Source organism: Acartia tonsa, chromosome 10 (genome assembly GCF_053477335.1).
Source record: "Acartia tonsa isolate MP-2025a chromosome 10, ASM5347733v1, whole genome shotgun sequence".
Classification (NCBI taxonomy): Eukaryota; Metazoa; Arthropoda; class Copepoda; order Calanoida; family Acartiidae; genus Acartia; species Acartia tonsa.
Window position 1 is genome coordinate 27,959,217 of NC_137269.1, and position 25,470 is coordinate 27,984,686.

Here is a 25,470-nt window from a genome sequence, read left to right on the forward strand (position 1 = left end):
CTGCAGTCAAGGCGACGGGGGATGATTCGTTTAATACATCTTTCATTAATCGTTTGAGTGTGGAGGCTAAATTGGATTCTACAAATTTTGAGGCTAAAAGAGGGAAAAGTGCTCCTGGACATTTGAAGTTTTCGCAGATTGAGTTTTTAGGTCCTGTTGGGAATGGAAATTGGATGAATGTTCGTGAGAGTTGTCTGACCGAATATGAAAATCAATTGTTGGATATATTTCCTTTAATTGAGGAAAGGGCTGAAGTGCTTAAGGCCTATAAAAAGGTGGCCGGCGGTAGTGTAAGCCAACAGACTGTAGAGGAGCAGTTTAAGGAGTTTTGTCTTGTAAGAGGAGTCAAGTGGGATAGTGATTTTGTGCGGGATGCTCCATTTTGGGATGGAAACATTGATTTTGAGGATTATTTCTTATCCTTATGGAGGGTTGCTAGGTTCGCAAAGTTGGAGGATCCTATGCTTTTCAAGGACATCCTGTACAATAGGATTTTTGAGTGCAAAGGGAAGAAGATGGGGAGGTTGATTACGCCGGAGGCTAATGCTTCCTTAAGTGCTTTAGGTTATTACCTGTTGATAAGAAGGTTGGTGATACCCTTTGCTGATACAGAGTCGGCTACCGAATTCTTTTACGCCCTGAAACAAAAGAGTGGTCAGAATGTGGATGTGTTTTTCAATGCTAAATTGCGTCTGTTTAGGCTTATGCATCCTGGTCAAATTTCTAGACAATCTTGGCGTGATTTCTATAATAATGTGGCTAAGAATTTGCTGTTTTCTGATTTAGCTAGAGATATGGCTAATTTCATTGAATCTATGCATTACCTGGAAGATTACAGTGCTTTCTTGACTTATTTGATTCGCAGAGGTCAGCATTATGTAAGCTGGGCTCGTTCTGGACACGTATCACCTGAAAATGTAACGTCCTGTTATTCTCAGGCTATGGAAGGGTTGAGGCTAGAGGATTCTAGGGAGGTGAAAGCTAGGCCTGTAATCAGTGAAGTGCATGTATCTGATATGGAGGGCAGGACTGAGATTGGCGATAATAATGCGTGGATTGAAGGGGATGATGATATTCCTTGGGATCAGGTTGAGAACGTGATTGGGGCTCTGAATTCGAAGGCTAAAACTATGATTTGTTGGTATTGTGGGAAAAAAGGTCATGTAGTGGCTAGTTGCTGGCAGAAGAGAGATGGCAAGCCGCCAGCTCCTGATTCTCGCATAGGAAAGACCAAAGCTAAGTTTTTCTCAACCGGTAGCGAAATGAAAGAGGGTCCTGGAGTGCCTAATAATAGGGTAATACCTGAGCAGTTTCTGAAGAAGACAGTCAATCAGGTGGGGCCTGTTGTGGATAGGTGGGGCAATCAGGTGGGGCCTGTTGTGGATTCTGAAAAGAGCAGAGATGAGAAACAGTATGAGGCTATGATTGCTGACATAGCCAGAAACAATTTCCAGCAATATCCTATGTAATGGATATGATTGATTTGATGTATAAATTTCATTCTAGGATGAAATTTATAGATCGTTTTTTTTTATTCATATTCATTATATAGGCTATAGTACTGTAAATAGTTAATTTTGCTGTCTTGTATTTACATTATTGCTTTCAACTTTATAAAGCATTACTGTCTTGTTTATTCGTCAGTCAAGGTGTGATCGTGTTAATGAAAACATTATATATATATATTTATATATATATATATATATCTACTATATATTATTTTTTGATAAGTACCTATGCAAGGTTGAATACTTCGAGAGGTACTTACCTGTATAAAAAAAAAAAACTTGGAGTGTAGCTGTGTGATGCTGGTAGTTTGGGAGATGTGCAGGATTTCATAAATTGAACAGTATGTTGGCGGCTGGTGACAGATGAGGGGCTGACTGCTGTGTAGTGGAATGATGTATATCTAAAATATATGGATATATTAATTATAATGACTAGTGTTTTCAAGGGATTGTGAAGTTTTTGAAGAAAACGAAAATGCCTATTTGTGCGGATTTAGAATTTCTTGTGCCTGGGGCTGATATTCCGGTGAAGGAGTTAGGAATTATTGATACAGGAAATAATTTTAATTCTTTGATATCTAGAGAAATTCTTGATAAACATGGAGTTGAGTTTTGTCCTGCTAAATTATCAGCATATTCAGTAGATTTAAAGAAAGTTAATATTATTGGATATGTTGAGTTGAAATTTAGATTTGCTGGAACTCAAGCTGTGTTTACGGAGATATTTTATGTACCTGAGGTGACGAGTAGGTTGGTAAATCTTGGATCTGATTTCCTGAAAAAGAATAAAATTAATATTTGTTTGGATGAAGATAAGTTTGAATTTTGTGGGGAATCTGTTCCTATTAATTCCTGTTTACAGAAACAGGTGGTGGCAGAGATACAGAAAATTCCTATTTTGTCCGGACGAATGAATTCTGAAATTCCATCTAAACCTACCTTGCCAGGGATAAAGGAGGGGGGTGGGTTTGGAGAGTTATATTCAACGAAGTATAATGTGAAGTTGCTGGATAAAACTATTTTTTATCCTGGAGGATCTACCGCTGTGGTGCATGTGACTGGATTAAAGAATGATGGGCTTTGGTACGTGTCCCCTAATTCTTCTAAGATGACAAGTGGCAATGGGATTATGATTATTGAGGGGGTGTATCAGCCACGGAAAGATGGGTCCTGTGTGGTTAATGTGGTTAATGCGTCAATAAAACCTATTACCTTGCTGAGAAATGTGAAGATGGGGCATTGTTTCATCATGGATAATCAAGATGTTACCTGTAATAAAACAATTAATGAATTGGATAAGCCAGAAAAGTTGTCGGGGCAAAAAATGCATGAACGGGTACAGTTTATTATTCAAAAATTGAAGTTAGATGAAAACCAGATGATTAAGGAAAATCCAGAATTGAAACCCAGGATTATTAAAATTTGTTTGGAAAATTTTGATATCTTTTCAATGAATGATTCAGATATTGGAGATTGTAGATTAATGACATATAATATAGAATTGTTACCTGGAGCTAAACCTGTGAAGGCCAGAAATATTCCTTTGAATCCAGAGTACGATGCTAAATTGAAGGAACAGTTGACCAAATGGCTGGATGCTGGCATTATTGAGGAGGGTTTCTCGGATTGGTCCAGTCCTATCTTTGCTGTGAAAAAGAAGGCTGCACCTGGAGCAGAGGCTAAGTTGAGGTTTGTCATCGATTTCCGCAACCTCAACAACGTGACTAAGCGGGTGGCGTGGCCGCTGCCACTGATCTCGGATAATTTGACGAAGCTGGGTTCTGGCAAGGTGTTCAGTACTCTTGATTTGACAGCTGCCTACCATTCGATGACTATGGATGAAGACTCTAAACCGTTAACAGCTTTTAGTGCAGCAAACAGGATGTATTTGTTTAACAGGTTGCCATTTGGGTTGTGTAATGCACCCAGCCTGTTCTGTGCTCTGATGGATAAGGTGCTGTCTATCTTGCCAGGTATGTATGGATTCTGTATCAGCTACTTGGACGATCTGATCGTGTTTTCATCAAGTCCAGAGGAACATGTAGAGCATCTGCAGGCACTGTTCCAAGTTCTTCGGCAGGTCAACCTGAAATTAAATTTAGATAAGTGTGATTTATTGACTAGAGAATGCCATTATTTGGGACATATTATTAGTGCCGATGGATTGAAAATGAATCCTGCATATCTGGAACGGATTAAGGATTGGGGCAAGCCTAGAACAGGGAAGGAGTTGCAGAAATTTTTGGGATTTACTAATTATTACAGAGGATATTTTGCTGATTATGCCAAGAGGTCGTGCATGTTGGATAGTCACAGGAATGACACTATAATAAAGTGGACAGAAGAGTTGAACAGAGTATGGACTGAATTTATGGAAATGTTCAAGACTGAAATGTGTAAAGGCTATCCTCAATGGGATAATCCTAATCTTTTTATTGTGGATGTAGATTATAGTTCTCAGTATTTTGCAGGGATTATTTCGCAAGAACAGGATGGTGTGGAGAGAGTGTTTGGTGTCTGTAGTAAGAAGTGTAATGCTGCAGAACAAAATTATCCTTCCTATAAAGGAGAATTAGGTGCATTAGTATATGCATTAAAGAATTTTTTACACTTTTGTAGGTTTCGTGAGTTTTTGGTTCGGACAGACAGTATTTCACTAGTGCATTATAAACGTTGGGCTAAAGGATCAATAAACGGTGTCACCTATCGATGGATAACTTTCTTGCAAAGTTTTGACTTTACAGTTATCCATCGACAGGGGACTAAGCATGTGAACGTAGATTATTTGTCGAGAACTGAGTTAGATTGTAAGAATCATCGACTGAAGGATTGTCAGGAGTGTAGAGAGACAGATAATAAAATTTTGGATCCTTACCTGGATGATTCACCATTTCTGGATCAAATCTACTCTATTATGCAGGTACATTCTGCAGAGGATGAGGCGGATGTTGAGTTTGTCTGGCAAAGTAGTCTTCAGCAGGACGAGATCCTAAATGAAATAAGGTTATGGATATTGGAAAGGAGACAGTTGTCGTCTTATGAGAGGGCGGAGTTATCGGGCAGAAAAGAACTATTGTACAATCTTATTGGCCACATGTATGTGCTAGAGGGGGTTGTAATTTTCAGACAGCCTTTGGCCGAAGGGGGTTTCGTCGAGAGGCCTGTAGTGCCTCTTTCTTTATACAATGATATATTTGATTCAGCTCATGGTGGATATGGTTCTGGACATAGAGGTGTGCAGGAGACAATACGTAAAATAAATGAGAGATTTTTTATGCCTGGCGTGAACAAGTTTGTGGAATCGAGAATACGAAGTTGTATTACATGTTTGAAAAAGGCTGGAAGTAATCCTAAACATGTTTCACCTATAACTCATTCTGTTCAAAGTAGTGAAGTTTTTGCTAATATGTCCGTAGATCTGGTTGGACCTTGGACTCCATGTTATCATCAGGGACAGACGGTTAAATTTGTCCTAATCATGGTTTGTCTATTTTCTAGATATGTTTTTACATGTCCGTTGGTTGATGCTAAAACTGAAACAACTGTAAAGGCTATATTGGAAAATTTTGTACCCACCTATGGTTTATTTAGAGCTTTGAGATCGGATAGAGGTACAAATTTTACAAGCAATGTGTTTAAAGGCGTGATGAAAGGATTGGGGGTGGATACTGTCCTAATTCCTCCCAGGAATCCAAATTCGAATCCTGTAGAGAGGCAAAATCAAAGTTTGTATGCTGCTTTGAAAGTAGATGAAAATCATGGAACAAAGGACTGGGCTAAAAAATTACCTTTGGCTACGTTGGTGATTAACTGTTCCAAGAGTACTAGAACTGGATATTCTCCATTTTTTCTGGTTTTTGGTCGGCAGCCACGTATTCCTCTCGATTTCCTATCACCAGTTCCGTCTGCTGAATCTTCATCCTCGCGGTCGTATTTGGAATTTCTGAAAAATATGGAGGATGTAATTAAGAGAATTTCTACAAAATCCAAGTTATATTTAGAGGTTCAAAATAAACACAGAGTACAGAGGGAAGCATTAAGAGTTACAGATGTTTGTTATGCTTTCTTTAATATTGTAAAAACTGACGTGTCCAAGAAATTACAGTCTTTCTATGGAGGGCCTTTTATTGTGGTTAAGAAATTTTCGGATGCATTGTATGAGTTGGCACCTTTTGGGAATAATCCCATCAAGAAAAATCAGGTTGTAGCTAGGGATAAAATTCGAAAAATTCATGCTCGAACGGAAGTTCTAGGGGAGGAGGTTAATTTTAACGTTTTTCCTTTACCTGAAATTTGTCCGTCCGATGAGATATTTTTGGAGGTTGACAATATGCCTGTAGAGAAAGAAACTGTAGAGGAGAGAGAGAGTGAAGATGTTGTGTATTTGTCATCTGAAAATGATGGTTTTGAGTTGGCAGAGGAAAGACAGAGTGACGAGATTCAGGAGAAGGAGAGTGAGGTTGAGGTTGATAATGACAGAGTTTCAGAGAATGAGAATAGAGAAATTATACCTGTAGGTGAAGGAGTAGAGGTGGGAGTGACAGATGAATCTGTGGTGCCTGCTCCTGTAGTTGAGGGTAATTTTGACGAGGTTGAGCTTCCATCGGAGCAATCGTTTTTGACTACGGCGCCGCCACAATCTTCACCTGAAAAATTAGTTACAATTAAGAAAAGTGGATCACGGGTGGCGAAATATTTATGGGACACTGGGAGGAGGTTAAGATCTCAGGTAGGGGGTCCTGTGGTACATGTTCAGATAGGAACTCGAGGACGGAGAAAGTAGGGAAAGGAGAGCTGATAATAATTATTTTTGAGAAAAAAAAAATATTATTAAAATACATATAAATATTTTTAAAAAAATATATTATAATAAGAGTTCATGAATTGTTATTTGATTATTTTAATAACAAATATGTGCTGACAAAGCTAGTAGGTAGAAAGTTGCCCTGCAATGAAAGGCTAAATCAGTTGATATTTGCGGGTGAATTGGTGAACAGTTATCAGCTAATAATGTCTGGTCATAATAATAAATTTAAATCAGGTAAATATTTTTTAATTTGGGGATTGTGTTTGTTACCTTGTGGTGCTGATGTGATATCTGTGCAAGTAAAGGAGTGTGTTGGCGACGGTCCTGAGTTGAGGGCTTCAGAATGTACAGTATTTGGTCAGCATGAGTTTAATGGAACAGTCAGCGGTCATCTGTTAAAAAAAGTTGGAGTGAGATTTTTGCCCGCGGTACAATGTCACGTCGACAGAACGGTTCACACCTGGTATTGCGGCAAATATAGCCATCTACATTTAGGGGCACCAGCTGTTGTTAGTAGTGATGAGTTAATTTCTAGTGAAGATTGTAAAAGGATGGAGGAACAGAGGGTGTTAGACATAGATGGACGACGGTTGCCTGTAGCGTTTTATGACCGGTCACTGACTTATTTCATAAATGGTAGCATCCTGTATGATGATATGATGACGTATGGGATTGACCCTCAGTGCAGAGGAGATGGTATTTATTTAAATAATACCTTTGTGCCTAATACTTTTCAAGAAGTTCAGATTACAAGTTATTTGAAAAATATACAAATTTCAATGTTACCTGATAACAGTTGTTTTCTTGAGGACCAGTTCATTGGGGCACACTGTCTGGAGTCTGATCTGCGGCTTGGGCTTGATCGAGTGATAGTTCACAATAGATCACAGGAAGATAGACGTTATTTTAGTTATTTTCGGACTGTTGAAATTGTGAACTTAACTTTGTTTACATTTTCTAATATGGCGGATGATGCTAATAATCAGGGTGGCCAAAGTTGGTTGGCGATTTCTCCACAGTTTTCGTTGGGATTAAAACTGGGGAAAAAAGTGGAGTTTTCTGACTTTCTGACTGATTTGCATTATTTTCATACCAACGTTCCTGATGTAGTTTTGTGGATTACAACTGCTAAAAAGAATTTCTTTCCTTGGATGCGAAAAAAAGAGGAGGATGGTGCTTTATTATTACAGTTAACTTCTTCCTATCATCAAGTGGAAAGGATTTTACAGGCAGAACAGGGGTGTTGGGAGAATAATTTGTTTCATTCCAACATCAAGCAAGTCGGAAATTTGTTGGTACAACATCTGGGGGAGATGGAGCTTGTGTCTGTATGTAAAAAAAGATGGTTGAATGTGACTATAGGAGCAGATTTGCCGTGTTATCTTGGTCATTTTTCTCTGTTTATGGATGATAGAATTGTTGCTGTAGAACCATTCACAAGATTAGTTAAAAATGTTTCCTTGTTAATGGTTGTCGAGTGTAGGAAAAATCCAGTATTCGTGAGAGTTAAACCTGGATTATATCTAGGCAATAAGGGGGCAGGAATGCAGCTGGTTCAGACTAAACGGCTGGAGGATAGTTGGTTGAAGGTACCATTGAATTTTGAGCATCTGCTGGATAAGGGAGAGAAAGGACAGGTGTTGGAGTCTGTGGAAGAGGCTAAACTTTCGGAATTGGCTGCTAATTCAAATGCGTTTGTTGTAGAGGTGACAGAAGATTGGTTTGTACATTTGTATAATTCCTCAATTGATTGGTTGACTAATAGTTGGCAGCATTTTGTTATGGCGGTGATGGGTGCTGCTGGGGTGGTTATTGGATTGCTGTGTGTTGGTTGTCTAGGCAGACTGTGTAATTGCGTCAAATTTTCGCGTTATCGGGAAAACAGTAATTAAAATTTGGCATCCCTGATAAATATAATTTATGTAAAGTATTTCGTTTTGAATGTCGTCTTATATATGAAAAATGTTAAAATATTAAAATATTAAAATGTTAATATTTAATTATTGATTATTATCAGGAAATGGAGATGGAAACGAAAGGCGGTATCAGCGGCCGTCTGCCCCACCTCGGCGGGAGGAGCGTGAACCGTCTGTTGAGATGTTGGAAGCTGGCAGATCTAATCGGCGGCATGTTGTGTATAGAAGAGATGACAGGAGGCAGTATGCTGTAGAATCCCCCAGGTATGAGCCTGGATATGATGATGAGGACGATGTTGGCAACGTGAGTCTTGAAGTTGAGCTTGATTCCAGGGATCGTCTGCCCAGTGATCAGAGTGGTTCGGAGATAGACAGTTGGACTGAGCCTACTACGGACAAGCCTGAAAAGGTGGCAGATACTGGTTCTGGTGATGGACGGCGCAGATTTGGTAAGTTTGTGCCAAATCAGGCTGCTGGGTCGGTCAGGTCTAAGGGAGCCAGCAAGGCTTATGATGATGCTGGGGAAGGTACTTCCAGAAGGGGAGCCAGCAATGCTTATAATGATGCTGGGGAAGGTACTTCCAGAAGGGGCGTGGTCAAGCGGCCTGCTGGGGCAGATTCTCTTGGGCCTAAACAAAAGAGGGAGTTACCAGACTTACGTGCTGAGGTTGAGAGAAATAAGGCTGAGCGCAAGAATGACAAACGTGGCTTGGCGCCGCTCAGTGATGAAGATATAGGTAAAATCAGTAATTCTGTTGCTGTGACTCTAAAGCCTATGATTGAGGAAAAAATTCGTGAAGCTGTAAGAGAATCAGTCAAAAGTTTGAACACTGCACAGAAACTTTGGCAGACGGACAGTCATAATCGGATTAAAGATATGTTGGCCTCGCATAAGAGGGATCTAATGGACTGTATAAGGAAGGTAGATACAGAGATGCAGCAAATGGTGGCTACTACTGCACAGCAAAAGACTTCTTATATGGTACAAAGTGTACAGACAGCAATGACTGATAATTGGGAAAGTAGTTCAGCCAAGTTGGGACAGCAGGTGAGCCAACAAGTGGAAAGTGTGTTGGCAGGACAGGGAACTAAGGTTCAAGAGGCTATTACTGAGATGGCGAAAAAAGAGGCTGAAGTGCAAAGGCACCTGTCCAATATTTTTAGTGAGCTTAGCGAGATCCGGCGCAGAATAAACAATGACTTACCGGCGGCGTCATATTGGCAGTTGCAGCAGGCTGGAACTTCTGACGGTGCTGGGGCTGGCAACGGAGTGATGATGGTCTCGGGAGGTGTTCAGGTCACTGGTGGCGTTGAGATGGAAGTGGCAATGTCGGCAGATGGGCCAGCGGTTGCTGCAGAGGTGGCTGTTGCGAATGATACCGCCTCAGCGGTAAATGATGCTGTGATGGTGGCGGTAGGAGGGCCTGTAACTGCTGCAGCGAGTAATGCTGTCATAGCGGCAACAGTGGGCGTTTCGGCTGAGGTTGGTGGAGGGGCGCTGAACACTCCTCCTCCAGTGGGTGAAGGAGAGGAAGGACTGGAGGCCGGGGTTAATTTCGATGTAGGTTCACCCAGTGAAGACATTGATCCTAGTTTATTGGATCAACCTGATGGATGGTGAAACCATGCTTAGCTGGATGGTTTCAGAAGGGGGTAAATGTCATATATTTATGTTGTGATGTCATATATTTAAGTTTGCAGACCATATGTTAATTGTTACTCTTAATTGCTCTTTAATTGCTCTCAGAAAGAATAAAGAGAAAATATATTTAAGTTAGTTGATATTGAGAGTCCTAACACAGAACATTATCTGGTTTGGGTTCGAGTCTTTATTAAGACCAATACAGCTATTTACAGACATCCTACTACTTTAGATAGTTAGCATAGGCAGATATTCTACCCCTTCAAAGTGCATAGTTAATTAATACATTGTATTAATTAAACAGACAGTCATCCTGTTGTTTGGTGTCCTGATATACAGACAGACATCCTGCTACTTCAGAACTATCCAGCTTTGAATAATCAGTAGTTTTGACTTATTGACATATTTAATCATTTCTAAATATAGTATCAATATATAATCTTATTTACTCAAAAACTGCATTTAATCCAATATAATAAATACTTGAAAATCTGTTTGCATTTTGAATTGAACATTAAGTCTACTCTATCATTAGCTTATGCTGTTTGTCTTTATCACAGTATATAGTTGCTAATCATTCATATAAACTGTTGGAGGAAAATCTTATTTTTAAAATCTTCCTTGATTAGTATATATCAATTAGCAAAGTAGTCAGTATTAAACTAAACTAAACTTTTTTTGCTAATATAGAAAACAGGTTTACTTGTTGAATTGTTAGAACACCTGTATTTGTGGTAAACTTTGAGTGTAGCTTTGAAAACTATTGTTTGCTTGTTTACATAGTTATAAACATAGTTCTAAACATATGTGAATTTTATTGTACATTCACTTCTGCAATATTTATAATTATCAGAACAGCAAATTATTACAACAGTATAAACTGCCTCCTATCCCCTATTTCATTTAGCACCAGATTCCACTTTCTTACTTTCAAGAAAATTAATAATTTTTTTACACATATCAAAAGAAACCAGTATTACGTAAAAATTTTAATTTATCACACTTCTACCGATCTTTTCAATTTGTAAAACCAACTAAATGTATTTTTGACTGAATTTAATGCTAACCAATAGTAGTTGACAAATTCTATTTGTTGAATGTTAAACCCTATAGGCTCAATTCTAGGTCAAACGGCTAACTTTAATTACATGCATACAATACTACAAAGTATCTATTTAGAAAGTAAAGAATTTCAAGAACTATTTATATTTACTATTCCTAACGATTACAGGGCTCTCTAAATCCCTACCTAACCTAAAATAGGCAAAAAAACCTGTTAGCCTTTCTCTGATTTTTTTACCTTTTACTAAACCTCGAAAACAACGGTCTCATAAAAGATTTTCTGTTTCTATGTTAATTATTTTTATTTAGAATATATTTAATCGCACCTACCCCAACTCTGACTTTAAAAATATGGATAAATATTTAATGTAAAGTAAAAGTTGACATTTTTTGTCTAACTGACACCAAAGTCATAACCAAACTAAAAAAAAATTATTGGACATTTGAATAAATTTCTACGCTCCAGCTAATCCATATCAATAAAATATAAGTTGTTACTCCTTACCTTCTCACTAGACAATAACCTATCAATTCCGTTTTAAGCAAAAAACCAAAATAGCCAACAATATCAAGCTATATAGAATAGTTTATCTTTTGGTCTAGATATATTTAATTCCCCAACTTTGTGATACATAATATTTCTTCACAATTTTGGGCGGGGAGAAATTAATATATCATTTCAAACAGCAATGTAAAAAGAGCAAAAATATAATGTAAAATAACAGGATGTCTAACTGTTGTTCTGGTCAATTATATTAAATGCAATGTAGTCGACAAAAATAATGTAAATTACGGCATTGGACTAACGTCATATCGATGGTATGTCAGCCTACAACACCTTTATTAAATAGTCGACAAAATAAATGAAATTTAATTTTAAAACATTAATATCCGTTTTGAAAATGTATTAAACGTTGAAGACACAAAAACAAAATAAAAGTTTTAAAGTTAATTTATTCAATAATTTTCACTGTATTATTAGAACATATTTATGGGGGGAGAACCATTATGACTTTATTATAAGATTAAGCGAGAGATAATTTTACTCAGATTGTCAATAAAAAGCACTACACTATATGAATATATTATTAATTACGGATCTACTGCAGTTCACGGTAAAATATTGCTGGTAACGAATATTGCTAAAAATCTATGAATTTTAAAGGCTGCTAGCTGCCAAACGGCTGAACGTACAGATCATAGATTTTTGGCAATATTCGTTAACAGCAATATTTTACCGTGAACTGCAGTAGATCCTTAATTACATTATAGAGACAGACTAATATCCCTTCTACATTTTAATAAATCATCCCTATATAAAGTATTGGTATGTCTATCTGTCTGTAGCAAAGGATCTCGCTTACTGCTGAATTAATTGGGTTCCCTTTATAACTAAGCTTCGTAGGGCATTTGAAAGCTTTGAAATAAAAAATAACGCAATTTCAATAGAATAGAAAAAAAGTATAACCAAATAAAACAAAAAAGAAAAGAAAATTCTTTAAAATCAAATGCTTTGTTTAAATCAAGCTGTATTACATTTTTGTTGTTGTTTTATTTGGTTTGGTTTGTTTGTTAAATTATATCTACAACTTCCTTATTTATTAAATGATTTTTTACAGATCTTTTACATAATTGTTTAAATAAAAAGTTTTTCTTTTTTATCTTATCTTTGTCATGGGAGAGTAAGTCCATTTTAAAATAAGTTTAAAATCTTCTCGGCATAAATAAAACTTAATTTTACTAAAAAGTATTGTTTTACTTCTTTTTCTACTTTTAAAAGAAGATTAAGCATCAATTGTCATAATATTCTAAGATAAATACTTTGATGATTTATATTTAAAAAGTGTATAAAGTTTCCCTATGATATTTTTGTCCCTCAATCGGGGTTTTTAGCCTATTTTCCCAATGATTTTTAGATGGGCTTAGAGACTTAAAAATATCTTAAAAACTGTTAAATTAGCCTCTAAATTTTTTGTTGATTTGCCCCATAGTTAATTGTATTTCCATAACTAACAAATGAATTTAGGAAACTTATAGTTTGAAATTGACCTATATTTAAACAGAACCTTTAAGCAGTTAAATATTCTTAATAATAATCTAACTTATATGGAACACCCATAGATGTAACAAGGATGACAACATCCATAAAAGCGAAGCACTGACGGTGGGACAAACGGACATTAACACTTGTACAGTGTCAGAACTGAATAATCATAATATAAATGTATAAGAGTCAAAGCAAAATTGTAAGTAAATTTGTTGAAAAACTGCTTGATTCAGGATAATGTTTATGGACATACTAACATTTTTAGGACTTGATTATAGAGTTGCTTCGCTGATTACATTATACTTTGTTGTCTCAGGAATCAATATACCAAAAATCAGATCAATCGGATGATTAGATCACATAACAAAAAAGTAAAAAAATCAACATGTTTAAAATTGACGTACGGACATTTTGGTGATGATTATAGAGTTGCTACGATTTCTAAATCGTACCTAACTACTAAAGGAATCACCATGCAAAATTTGAAATCGATAGGACAATTCTAACATGTCTAAATTAACGAAAAAAGCTATCCGTTACGGACGTACAGACGGACCGACCCTAATTATAGAAAAGCTTTGCTTTTAAAAATGAATAAGTCTGCAATCATGTACAAACGGAGACACCAATATGATAGGGTAGCTGTGATAGTTGTAAAAAATTATGTAGAAAACAATGATTTGCTACGGTTTTACTAGAGTGATGGATACTTGTTTAATATGATATATACATATTTGTTTTATATAGTATTTATGTTATGATATGCAAATGTGTATATGAAATACATTACATATACATGAATTAAAACACATACAAGCTATTATAGACATCACTTTTACTTTAGCCTGAGCCTCTAGCCTTTGATAGTAGCAATAATATTTATAAATACACAAAAATATAATATCTGCTGCTAAGTACTTTATCAAGCTTTTCTGAAAAACCCAATCATTTTAGCCATATTCAAGACAATTGCTTTAAACTGACAGAAAAATATCTTATTTAACACGTATAAAGATTAAATACGATGCATATTTAGATAGATAATTAAATACATTAATTGAAACAATTTAAAATTTTTACAAAGCAAAGCTTTTTTATAACTAGGATAGGTCCGTCCGTCAGTAATAAGTCTGACCATCCGTATCGGATAAATATTATCGCCTTATGGATTTTGTCATCCTTATCAATTTTAAAAATCGTGTAAATCCGAAATTTGGTGCTAAAAGCATAAATTAAATAGACCAATCATTTTTTCAAAAATCTTAAGACAAGCAGACATCTTTTCTCTATCATAAAAGAATAAGTAAGATAAATAAAATATGCATATTGTTAGACACACATACATAAATTAAATATAAACAGTACTAAAAGCTAATATATTCATCACTTTCGCTAGTTACTAGCGGCTGTGCCTCTAACTGCACCTTAAAAAGTGTGCAAGTAAATAAACTCCAGGGGACTTTTCCTTTTAACTATGTATAAATGCGCCATTCCATTATGTGATCTTGCAAAGCTCTGATAAATCTTACTTAACCTAACCTAACCTAATGTGATGTATAGTCCCTTTCTTCCTGACTTAAGAGCAATGCATGTATTTTATAGTTTAGCTTTTAGTTCTTGTGTCAACCGTTTCGGAGCAAGACATTGCTCTGCAACACGACACGAACATAAAAGTGAATAGTTGCCTTAAAGTTTAATATTATTATTGTATGTTTATCTTGTCTTGAATTAATACACTTTATAAGAATATTTAGCTGTTTGTTCTTGCTATTACTACACGTCATTTTGGCGCAGTAGTGTAGTACGAATCTATAGCTCAGATTTTCTTTTAATTGTATTATTTCTTTTTTTTTTTTTAGTTTGTTCAGGTATTTTTTGTGTTGGAACGATGGGATTGACCATTGAAGAGTGGAGGAAGTTGTCTCAGGATGAGAAGGATTTGCATTTGATTAATGAGATCCATGCTCTTGGGACTAGAATTGATAATGTGGCGGCGGAGCTGGGTGGGCGTATAGCGCCACTGGAGACGAAAATTCAAGAGTTGACGGATAATGTTGATACTAATGTTGCTGCGGTTACTGGACTGGCTACTCGGATGGACGATTTAGAAGATCGTCTTAATAAGGTGGTGGAGCCTAGTGTTGATAATGATATCAAGACTGAGAATGTGACCGTTGTGGATGAGTTTATGACTGGCCAGCAGCGAATTCTTGAAAAGATTGCCCAGCAGAATAGTTTGAATGACCAGCAGGATGGTTCGAATACCCAGCAGAATGGGTCGAATAACCAGCAGAATACCCAGCAGAATGGGTCGAATAACCAGCAGAATGGTTTGAATAACTCTATGCCGTGGCAGAGGACGGCTGGTGGATCTGGAGGATTTGGAGGATCAGAAGAGAAGCCTAAACTGTTTGCTGGTGGTTCTCGGCCTATTTTTGGTGGTATGCAGGGAAATGAAGATAAGATCATAAAACTTTGGGAATTGTCTAGGGTTGATGCTGTGGATAATATCTACAATGGAGTTCTCATGTGGTGGCCAGCCCTTTCTGAGGTTGATGCGGAGGATTTTAATACGCTCAATTTTTTTGAAGCTGGACTGAGTGAATCGCAGGTTAGTTGGTGTAAATCTCTTGTTTATGTACCAGATAGATCTCTGTATGTTTCGCAGGGGGAGGAGAATGTGCATAGGTACAATGAAACGTGTGCTAAACTTGATGATCAGTTCAGAAAAAATGCGCCTGAATTTGCGGTTGACGATGATGTGATTTTCTTTGATGATTATTTGGAGAGATTTTGGATGACTACTAGACGTTATCATATGACTAATCATCAAGTGTGTAAGGAAATTTTGTTTGATAAATGTGTGGGTGTAAGAACCGCTTGTGGTTATACACTAAAACCTGCTGATATGGAGAATAGACAATTAACATTAAAGGGGTACTTGTGTAAGATGCGAGAGACATTTTTACCACCCGACATGAAAAATGTGTGTAAAGATGCGTATTTGAGTGTTAAGCAACATGAGAATGATAAGATTGATGCATTTTTTGATAAGATACTATCTTTCTGGAAACGTGCGTATCCGAAACCAACTGATGATATGTTCATGGATTTCTATTCTCAAGTGTGTAATGTGGTTTTATCTCCACTTTTGGCTAATCAGATGCGTCAATTTGCGTTGGATTTGGAGCGTGACGGACAAGTGCGAATGATAACGAAGTTTCGGACAGAGTTAATAGTTAAAGCACAATTGATTGTTAAAGGGCTACAATTTAATCAAATTTCAGGGTCAATGGCTAGAGGATGTACAACAAACCAGATGGCTTTGGCTAAAACGATGGTTGGTGGCGTTGGTTCCAAGTCAAATCCTGTAACTATTGATCAGGTTAGTGATGAAGATAATTTGTCATATGAAATAAATCAATGTGAAATTGATTTAGCTGATGAATTTGGTGGACCAGCTGAACTTATTCCTTTAATTGGCGCAATTCAAGGTGGTTTTATTTGTTATTATTGCAACAGAAAAGGTCACATGATGAGGGATTGTTTTGATATTAGAGATAAAAAGTTGCCTAATCCTAAAGGAAAATACTTTTTGCGGTGGGGAAACAAGCCTTTTGTTCCTTATAAGACGGGGCAAAAGAGTTTTAAAAAGAATGAAAATAGTAATGATAAACAGAAATTGGTTGGTGAAATTGAAGGAGAGGTGAAAGAAGGGGAGGATACGAAGGAAGTGGCGCATGTCGATGGTTTAGGGGCAAGTGATTATGAAGACGATCTTGTAGCGGAAGTCGAGGCATGGAATAATGCTATTATAGATGACATTTTATGGTTTTAATGTTTTGTATGTATTATAATCATAAAACCTTATTCCATTTTCTACTTGTTACGTGGCATTGTTTTGATTTATGCGCATTGTAAATAAACAACAACAAAACAAAATTAATGATAAAGAGTGAACGAAGCAACTCTAATTTTGTGATAATTTATTTTGATGGTTTATTTTGAATTATGAAAAGATAACATATTGTTTATAAGCGTATATGAAATTATGAGATTATGTTATAATGGAAATCAAAATAATTAATTTAGTTTTTGATTATGTTTTGTTGAAATTAGGAAAATTCATTTTTGTTTCAGACTGTTGTGGAGTCTAACAGAGATAAGAATAATAAAAAGTGAAAATGAAAAACGAATTAGGAATACAATTTTGTAAAATTGCTATTGAAAAATATTAAGTTGAATTTTAAATTGAATTAAATTTGATAAAAATGTGAAATTAGATATTTGAGAAGTATTAAATTTTGATGAATTGTGGAAAATTGTTTTAAAAGTTGAGTCAGTTATTGTGATTTAAAGTAGTCGATTTTAAAACAATTATATTGCGATTTAGTAATGTTGATTCAGCAAAATTTTTTATGAAGTTTAGAATTTCATGAAGCAAAATTGTTATAATGCATTAGATATAATCGTGGAGTAATCTCTTTCTATGAAGGAAGGGAGGGGTTGTCTCTCGGAGTTGGTATGCACAAATATGGTGGAGCTGTCTCTTTTGTTGGAGGAGAAAGGGGGAGTGAACATATTTGCAAAGAAGATTGCACTACCTCTCAGAGTTGGTATGCGCATATATGGGGGAGCTGTCTCTTTTGTTTGAGAAAAAGGGGGAGTGAACATATTTGCAAAGAAATTTGCACTATCTCTCAGAGCTGGTATGCGCAAAATGGGGTGGTGTAGAGAGGTAGCTGCAATGATTATCGGGCGTGGAGCGCGCCATGTGCAGAAAGTTGAGCTGCGCAGAGAAGCAGAGCTGCGCAAGAAGGTGCTCTCAGGTATTGAGATATATAGTTAGTTGAATTTCGACTTTTAAACCTTTTATACATCTCAGTTTTAATCTGACAATAATAGTTTTGTTAGGTAATATTTTATTGAATTATAAAAGAATTGAACTTATGATATTTGGAAAGATTAATTTGCTTGGTGATTGATAATATTTGATCATGTCATATTTCTTAATACAACTTCTTTTATTGTGTGGCAAGTTTATTTGTTCAGTGAAAACATTTATTTATGGCATCTAAAATAATTGTATTTTATTTTAGATTGGCTGAGAAGAGTGTTTGTGGTGATTGAGAGATACTGTCATCATTATTTATTTGATGGTGAGTTGTTAAGATTTTGTTTCATGTTGTTAATATTTGATTACCATTATATATATATTGCTGTTCGAAAAATAGTCTTGTAAAAATTTGTTATATATATATATTAATATCGATATTAATTCTTATGTACAGTGATTTATCCATCAATTGGCATCTAAAAGTTTGTAATATTTTAGATTGGCCGGAGAGAAGTTTTACTGATTGTGGATTAAGAGATATTTTGAGATGTTTCTGTTGGCCGGAGAGAAGTTTTGTTGATTGTGGATTAAGAGATATTTTGGACGTTTCTGTTGGTGGATGAAATATTGTCGGTGAGTGATTTGTTTTATTCCGTTATTTTGTTATTTGTTGTAGACAGATAGATAGTTCTTTGATAGACAATTGGATAGTTACAACCTCATAACTGCTGGTGTTAGTTAGATAGCTGTTTATAAGTTTCATGAAGATTCTGAGATGGCGGCTGGAGCGGCTGAAGTCTACGTTCCAACGAAGATTGGTGGCATGGAAATCCTGACCTTAATTGATAGCGGCAATGCAAGAGGCTGCCTGATATCTCAAGTGTTGGCTAGAAAGCTTGATTGTATGATTGAAGAAACGGATTCGAAAGCAACAGGCGTGCAGGGTTCCAGCATCAAGATTGATGGTATTGTTCGGAATGTTGAATTTCAGATTGGAGGCCACAGTTTTCAAGAAGATTGCTTTGTTATTTCTGGCATGACTGTACCTATGAATCTAGGCAGTCATTGGCTGAACAAAAATAACGTGAAGACGATATTTGCCAAAGACGGCAACAGGATTGAGATGCATGGAATCAGTGTGAATTTAGTAGCTAAACGGAAAATTGTAGTGAAGAATTTGGTTCATACAGTTTTGGAGAAAATGGAGAAAGCAAGAACTAAGAAACCTGAGATTAATGTAGCTGAGTTACAAGACCAAAAATGGATTTGTTCATTGAAAAATCGAATAGAAATTCCTGCATTAAGTACAGTGGTGGTAGAAGTTTCAACTAAGGGAAATATGCCTGAAGGACAGTTGTGTTATATAGCTCCTAGACAAGGTTACTGTAGCCGAAACAACTTGTTGATAAATGAAGGAATTACTGAGGTGGGAAAGAACGGTAAACTTATGACTAAAATCACGAATTTTGAAACTGTTAAGAAATCTGTTCCTGCTGGTACTTTGGTTGGAAATTTGTTTTTGGCGGAGAAGATAGCGATGTTGCAAGAGAACAGAGTTAAAGAAGATGTGTCAACAACATTAAAGAAGATTCGTTTTATTAAAGATAAATTGAAGTTGGATAAAGTTCCGTTTTTAAAAGATAATGTTTCTTTGAAAGGAAGAATAGTTGGTTTGTTTTTAAAGAATTTCAAGGCGTTATCGATTGACCCTACGGATATTGGATCTTGTACTTTGGAGGAGTATGATATTCAGTTGGTTCCTGGAGCTCAACCTTTCAAAAATAGGATGATTAGACTCAATCCTCATCATGCAGAGAAACTAAAAGAACAGATTGATTTATGGTTGGAGACAGATGTGATAGAAGAATGTAATTCACCGTTTAATTCTGGAATTTTTGCTGTTAAGAAGAAGGTTGGAAATACTAACGAGGTGAAAGTCCGGTTTGTCCTGGACTACCGCTCGTTAAATGAGATAACTGAGAAGATCTGTTACCCTTTGCCTAATATTGGTGAGCTGTTTGACAAACTTGGAGGAAAGAAGATTTTTACGTCTATTGACCTTACTTCAGCGTATAATTCAATGCACTTGAAGGAATCTGTCAGGAAATATACAGCATTTTGTTCTAATGGACGGCAATATTGTTTCAAGAGGCTTCCGTTCGGATTGACCAATGCTCCAAGTGCATTTGTAAAGTTGATGGATAGAGTAATGGATTTGAGTCCTGAATTAAGGGCATTTTGCCTAGTTTATTTGGACGATGTTCTTGTATATAGTATGAATGTGGAGGAACATCTGGAGCATTTGAATACTCTACTACGAACATTTTGTGAAGCAGGCCTCAAGATTAATCTTGGAAAATGTACATTGTTTGCAGAGGAAGTGAAATTTCTGGGCCATATTATAAATGCAGAAGGCATATTTATGGACCAAGCATATATTGAAAAGATTAAGAATTGGCCAGTACCTGAAACAGGTAAAGATATTCAAAGATTTACTGGTTTCATAAATTATTATGGTTCATATTTCAAGAATTTTTCTGATATTACGGCACCATTGAACAAATTCAGAAACAGTAGTAAAATAGAATGGGATGAAAAAAGTATGGAAGCCTTTACAAAGACTAGAGAATTGTTCTGTGAAGAAATAAGTAAATCGTTCCCGGATTGGAGGATGGAGACTGAACCATTTGTGTTGGATACAGATTGGTCATCTACAGCTATGTCTGCGGTGTTAAGTCAAAAACAAAATGGACAAGAGAAGATGATATCGTGTTGGTCACGTGTTTGTTCAACTCATGAAGCCAATTATGCAGCGCATAAAGGAGAATTATGTGCATTAGTAAATGCTGTTGAAAGATTTGAATGTTATTTGAGACACAAGAAGTTTATCGTGAGAACTGATTCAGCTGCACTGAAACATCTATCTACTTGGAGGCAGAACGGATATTTTGTTGGTCTCACCATAAGGTGGATAAACTTTTTATCCACCTTCAGTTATGAGGTTGTACATAGGCAGGGCAAGATGCATACTAATGTTGATATATTGTCACGTACTGCATTAAAGGATAGTAAAGATAGGATATCTAAATTATCGACAGACGAACAAGGAGAGTTAATATTGGATACTGTATATCAATTGGAAGATCCTAAATTATGTCTTATTGCAGGAATTGGAGCAGAGACGGCCAGTCAAATAGCATCCAGATTGAAGGCGAGAGAATTCAGTCGTAGCCTGGAGAAGGATCCTGTTTTAGTTGAGGTGAGGAAATTTATTGTAAATAATGTCAAACCTACGTCCAGAGAATTGTCTCAAATGCCTTATCGTGGTAAACAAATATTAAGATTTTTTGAACATTTGAGTTATAAAGATGGTTTAATTATCCTGACTTCACCTATGCGGCTCCAGAAAGAATTTCAATTTATTGAACGGGTAGTGGTACCTATTGGAATGTACAATAAAGTTTTCTTGTTAGCTCATGCAGATGTTACAGCGGGGCATAGGGGTTATTTGGAAACTTTGAGCAGGATTAATCGTCACTTCATTTTTCCCTATGTGTCTAAATATGTAGCGGCGGCAGTTGCAAATTGTGTCATTTGTTTGAATAGACGTAAAAAACCAAAACATAATCATAATATAGAATTTTCTCCTTTGGCTGGGGAAGCTATGGCAGAGTTGGCCATAGATGCTTTAGGTCCTTTGAATGAGTGTGAATATAATGGAGTCATTTGTAAACATATTTTAATAGTAGTTGACAGTTGTACTAGATATGTGTGGTTGTTTGCTATTGAGGATGTTAAAGCTGAAACAATTATTGAATGTTTGAAGTTTGATTTATTTTCTGTTTGGGGACTATGCGAGAGAATCAGGACTGACAATGCACAAAGTTTCAAATCAAAAGTTTTTAGGGAAGTTTGTTTAAGGTTGGGAATTGAACAAATTTTTATCCCTCCAAGATCAGCAAATTCGAATTACAGTGAAAGATACAACCAATCGGTGTATTCGTTTCTTAAGACTGATTTACGTTTTCAAGATGGAGATTGGGCTTATAAACTTAAAGCTACACAATTTTGTATGAACACTTCTTTCAATCGGAGGTTAGGATGTTCCCCGTATTTTAAGATGTTTCTAAGAAACCCTAAGCTTCCGCTTGACTCATTTGATCCGTTAACCCGCTCGAAAATTAAACATATGAATTTTTCAGAGTTATTGGAGTGCCTTGACAAAAATTGGAGAACTGGACAAGAAAGAACTGAGAAGTATTTACAGGTAGAAAATACAGAAAGGATAGGTCGGCCGATAGCTATAAATTCCTATTGTTATATCTTTTATGACGTCACAACGATTGGTGTAGCTCGTAAACTCTGCTCGCTATGGGTGGGTCCGTGTCTAGTGACAAAAGTAATTTCTGATAGTTTATTCGAGGTTCAACCCCTAGAAAAGTGTAGATTGAAAGACAAAGGGGTAAGAATTGTACCAAGGGATAAAATATATGTTATTGAGAGTACTTTAGACTTGACTCCAGATGAAAAGATTGACTTAGTGATTACAGATGAGTTTTTCTCTGTGGATAATACCTTGAAAGTAAACTATGACTTTCCCAATACTTTGAGAAATTTAACTTGTTCAGGCGTTTCTGAAGAGGAGAATAGTTGTGGCGCTAGTCCAGAGGTGGTTGGAAGGCGGAAGGATGGACAGGTAACACCAGATTTTTTGGAGAAATCTTTTTTGGGTGTTGGGTTGTCACAGCAAAGGTCAAATGTATCTCAGGATAATGAAAATTTAGATGATTTAGTTGAGGATCTTAGTGATACTTTGGAAAGTACTCATATTTCTGACAGTGTAGATACGAATGATACGACTGACAAAACTAAGTTAGACTCTACATATTCTACTATTAGTAAGGATAGTGTTTTTCATGGAGATTATACCTCTGATAATAGTTTAGTAGACAACAGTTTGGGTGTAGAGGATGTTAACATGGAATCTGCTAGAGAGTTAGAATCTCGGATGAGTATTTTAGAGGACACTTTTCCAAAACTGCAAAGTAAAATTGTAAACTTGGAACAACGAAGGGGAAGTGTTAAACGAGGTAGAGATGTTGAGGAGGATGAATTAGATAGATCGTTAGATAATGCAAAACTGCAAAAAATGTCTGAGACTATTCCTGTTAAAGGTCGTCCTAAAGGTTCTACAAATGAAGTACAATTACAAAAATTGGAAGAGGATAGACAAAACAGAGAAAAAGACAGATTAGAACGTTATTCAGTAGCAGATGTAGTAACTAGGAACCTCGCAAAATTGATTAAAAAATAATATTTGTAATAATTTGTATAATATTTGCAGGAGAAGAGATTACCACGAAAACCGTCGGGAGCGTGATGACAAGAGAGGAAGCGGCGGTGGTGATAGACATGACCGGAATAGACGAGATGGAGATCGTGGTATGCGCAAGAGGTCGCCTGACGCTTGTAGTTCAAAGAGTGGACGTGCTGGACCAGTACCTGTGAAGAAATCCAAGGATGATAGAGGAGTCAGGTACTTGGATATTTTGTTATATGTTGTTGTGAGGCAGACTTATTGTTTGATTATTGTTGGTGGTATGTATACGTCACAGGATCCACGGTTAGCAGCTTATGATTGTTCCCAAATAAGTAATGTTGAACCTAGATCAGCTGCCTGTTTGCATGATAGGATGGAACCGGTCAGATCTGTGGAATTATTGGGGTTAGCAGAAACCGATTTTATACTGTCGGAAGCCATTAGTTGTGAGGTTAGACTAAAATTGGAGCGCTGGTTTTGCGGTACCGCGAGTCATGTGCACGTACTAGACGTGCCACATGAAAAACAGGTAGAGTTGAGTATGGACGAATGTAGAAGGATTTTTCATTCTGGCAAGTATCAGCATGATGGTATTAGTTTTAAAGTAAACATAGACTTGCCAACTGTTCACAGTTTCACGGTTAATGGAACATTGTCACCTTTCTGGGATGTTGGTGGTGAAAATATTCAATGCAAGACACTGGGAATATACGCGCACAATATGTGGTTCAATTTAGGTTTTGCTATTGGGACTTTGCATATTTTAGTAAAAAATACACCCGTTTTGATCAAGGGAAATGTTGTTATGGATTATGATAAAAAGACGATTGTGGCGAATTTTGAAGAAAATCATTTGTGGGCAACATCAACTTCTCCTTATTTTCCGTATGTAGTACGAAAACCGGCCAGTAATTTTAAGGTAGTTTTTCAAGATACATTTAATTTAACTACGTGGAATGAACAACTTTTTGTTTCTAACTTGGAAAGGAATATTTTAGTTAAAATTATGGGAACAGAGAAACTTACTTTGCAGCATCTGGATTTCAACATTTTTGTAACAGAATTGGAGGGTATCAAGTTTTTAGAGGAACCGAAGGCGGCTGTTAGAAGTTATTTTGGGGATTTGTTAAAACAGGAAGCTAGATTTGATTTGAATGCTATGTTTTTGGCTAGTAGAGAAAGGAATGAGAGGATGATGGAACTTTTTAGTATTTCTAGATGTGCTCAAACAGAAGTTAGATCAAATGTACAGATGCATCATGGGTTCAGAATTATATACCTGGGAGAAATTGCTAAGTATGAAAAGTGTACAGCGGTTGAAATTCCAGTAAAGTTAGGTGTGGATTATGGATGTGCAGTAGGACATTTGCTGGTGGATTATAAAGGTGAGACAGTTGGAATACAAGAATATAGTAGAATGATTGTTGCAGTAGAGGACATAAAATTGTTAAATTGCTCGCAAAGTCCGGTATTTTTGAAGTTGACAGCCAACTTGTTCCTTGGGAATCAGGGGCAGGGACTCGAACTTCTGCACATTGCCAATGAAAAATCTGAACATGTGGGACAAAAGATTTTTCTGAACGATGAAAAGGTGTTTATTGCTGATTTTAATAAGACTATTAAATATCAGGGGTTAGAGGATTTTGAGGATTTTAATGGACAAGCTTCTAAGTTGGATTTTGTTGATCATAAGTTGTCATTTTTCTAACAGGTTACAGGTCCTTGGTTTGGTTTAGAACATTTGTTCAAAGATATACTACCATTGTTTGCTAAGTTTGTTTTGATTGTGTTAATGTTGTTGTTAGGTATAATTCCTATGTTGGCATTGTTGTATTGTTGTTGTTCATGGTGTCATAAAAAAAGATTTACTGAGGAAGAATTTAATGCTAGATCTTAAATTCTGATGCTGAAATTTAATTATATTGTATTTTTTGCAGGTTGGTTACGGCGGCAACAATGAATCAAAAGTTATTGAGCAACGAAGAAGATGGCCGCCACAAACAATCTGTCAATGAAGGAAATCAAGTCAAACCTGGTCTACCGGTGTCTGCATTGGTCAGCAACTCTGCATCTCGGCTGGTGTTGGTAATGTCGCGCGTTGAGCTGCCCACGTTGAGTGTGGGCAGGGCGACGAGAAACATATTTTTGAGCAGTGAGGACATGCCACTGGCAGATTTAGCTCGTCTTATTGATAATGAACCAAGGTTTAAGTTGAATTTAGTAAACATGCTGTCGGTGCAGTTAGAGATGGGGAGATGCATCAACTCCATAGACTGGCCTGTGGACAGGATCCCTATCTTTACCAGCCAGAATTCAAGACACCTCAACCTG

At 36.4% G+C, this 25,470-nt stretch overlaps 3 protein-coding genes across 6 annotated transcripts in view; 2 read left to right on the forward strand and 1 right to left on the reverse strand.

The window, feature by feature from the left end:
- Window positions 1-25,470, forward strand: part of LOC145329777 (trypsin-3-like) — a 179,035-nt gene that overhangs the window by 22,490 nt on the left and 131,075 nt on the right. The gene's annotated exons all lie outside the window — the stretch shown is intronic.
- The window catches only part of LOC145329776 (uncharacterized), a 167,547-nt gene that overhangs the window by 22,488 nt on the left and 119,589 nt on the right, over window positions 1-25,470 (forward strand). The window lies entirely within an intron of this gene.
- LOC145329775 (uncharacterized) lies at window positions 586-3,586 on the reverse strand. 2 transcript variants are annotated; one of them, XR_013883088.1, is made up of 7 exons: window positions 3,017-3,586; window positions 2,721-2,777; window positions 2,243-2,283; window positions 1,769-1,909; window positions 1,303-1,386; window positions 825-909; window positions 586-638 (listed from the first exon to the last, which is right to left on the reverse strand). XR_013883088.1 is itself a non-coding variant. In XM_080174163.1 (6 exons), exons 1-5 carry the CDS (start codon window positions 3,204-3,206, stop codon window positions 1,327-1,329), a joined length of 489 nt encoding a protein of 162 aa, XP_080030289.1. In that variant the 5' UTR covers window positions 3,207-3,586; the 3' UTR covers window positions 803-909; window positions 1,303-1,326. The 2 variants fall into 2 exon arrangements, 1 of the variants encoding a protein (XP_080030289.1); XM_080174163.1 differs by lacking the exon at window positions 586-638 and having other exon boundaries at window positions 803-909.

What these genes read in the sequence shown, in the direction of transcription:
- LOC145329775 (XM_080174163.1), bottom strand. Translation starts at nt 3,206, where the DNA reads ATGACAAACCTCAACTTAGCCTCTGCTCCAGGTGCAGCCTTCTTTTTC. An exon ending in TCTTCACATTTCTCAGCAAG is followed by an intron (nt 2,284 to 2,720) that starts GTAATAGGTTTT and finishes ATTCTTTTTCAG; the next exon opens with GAAATCAGATCCAAGATTTA. An exon ending in CAACCTACTCGTCACCTCAG is followed by an intron (nt 1,910 to 2,242) that starts GTACATAAAATA and finishes CATATATTTTAG; the next exon opens with ATATACATCATTCCACTACA.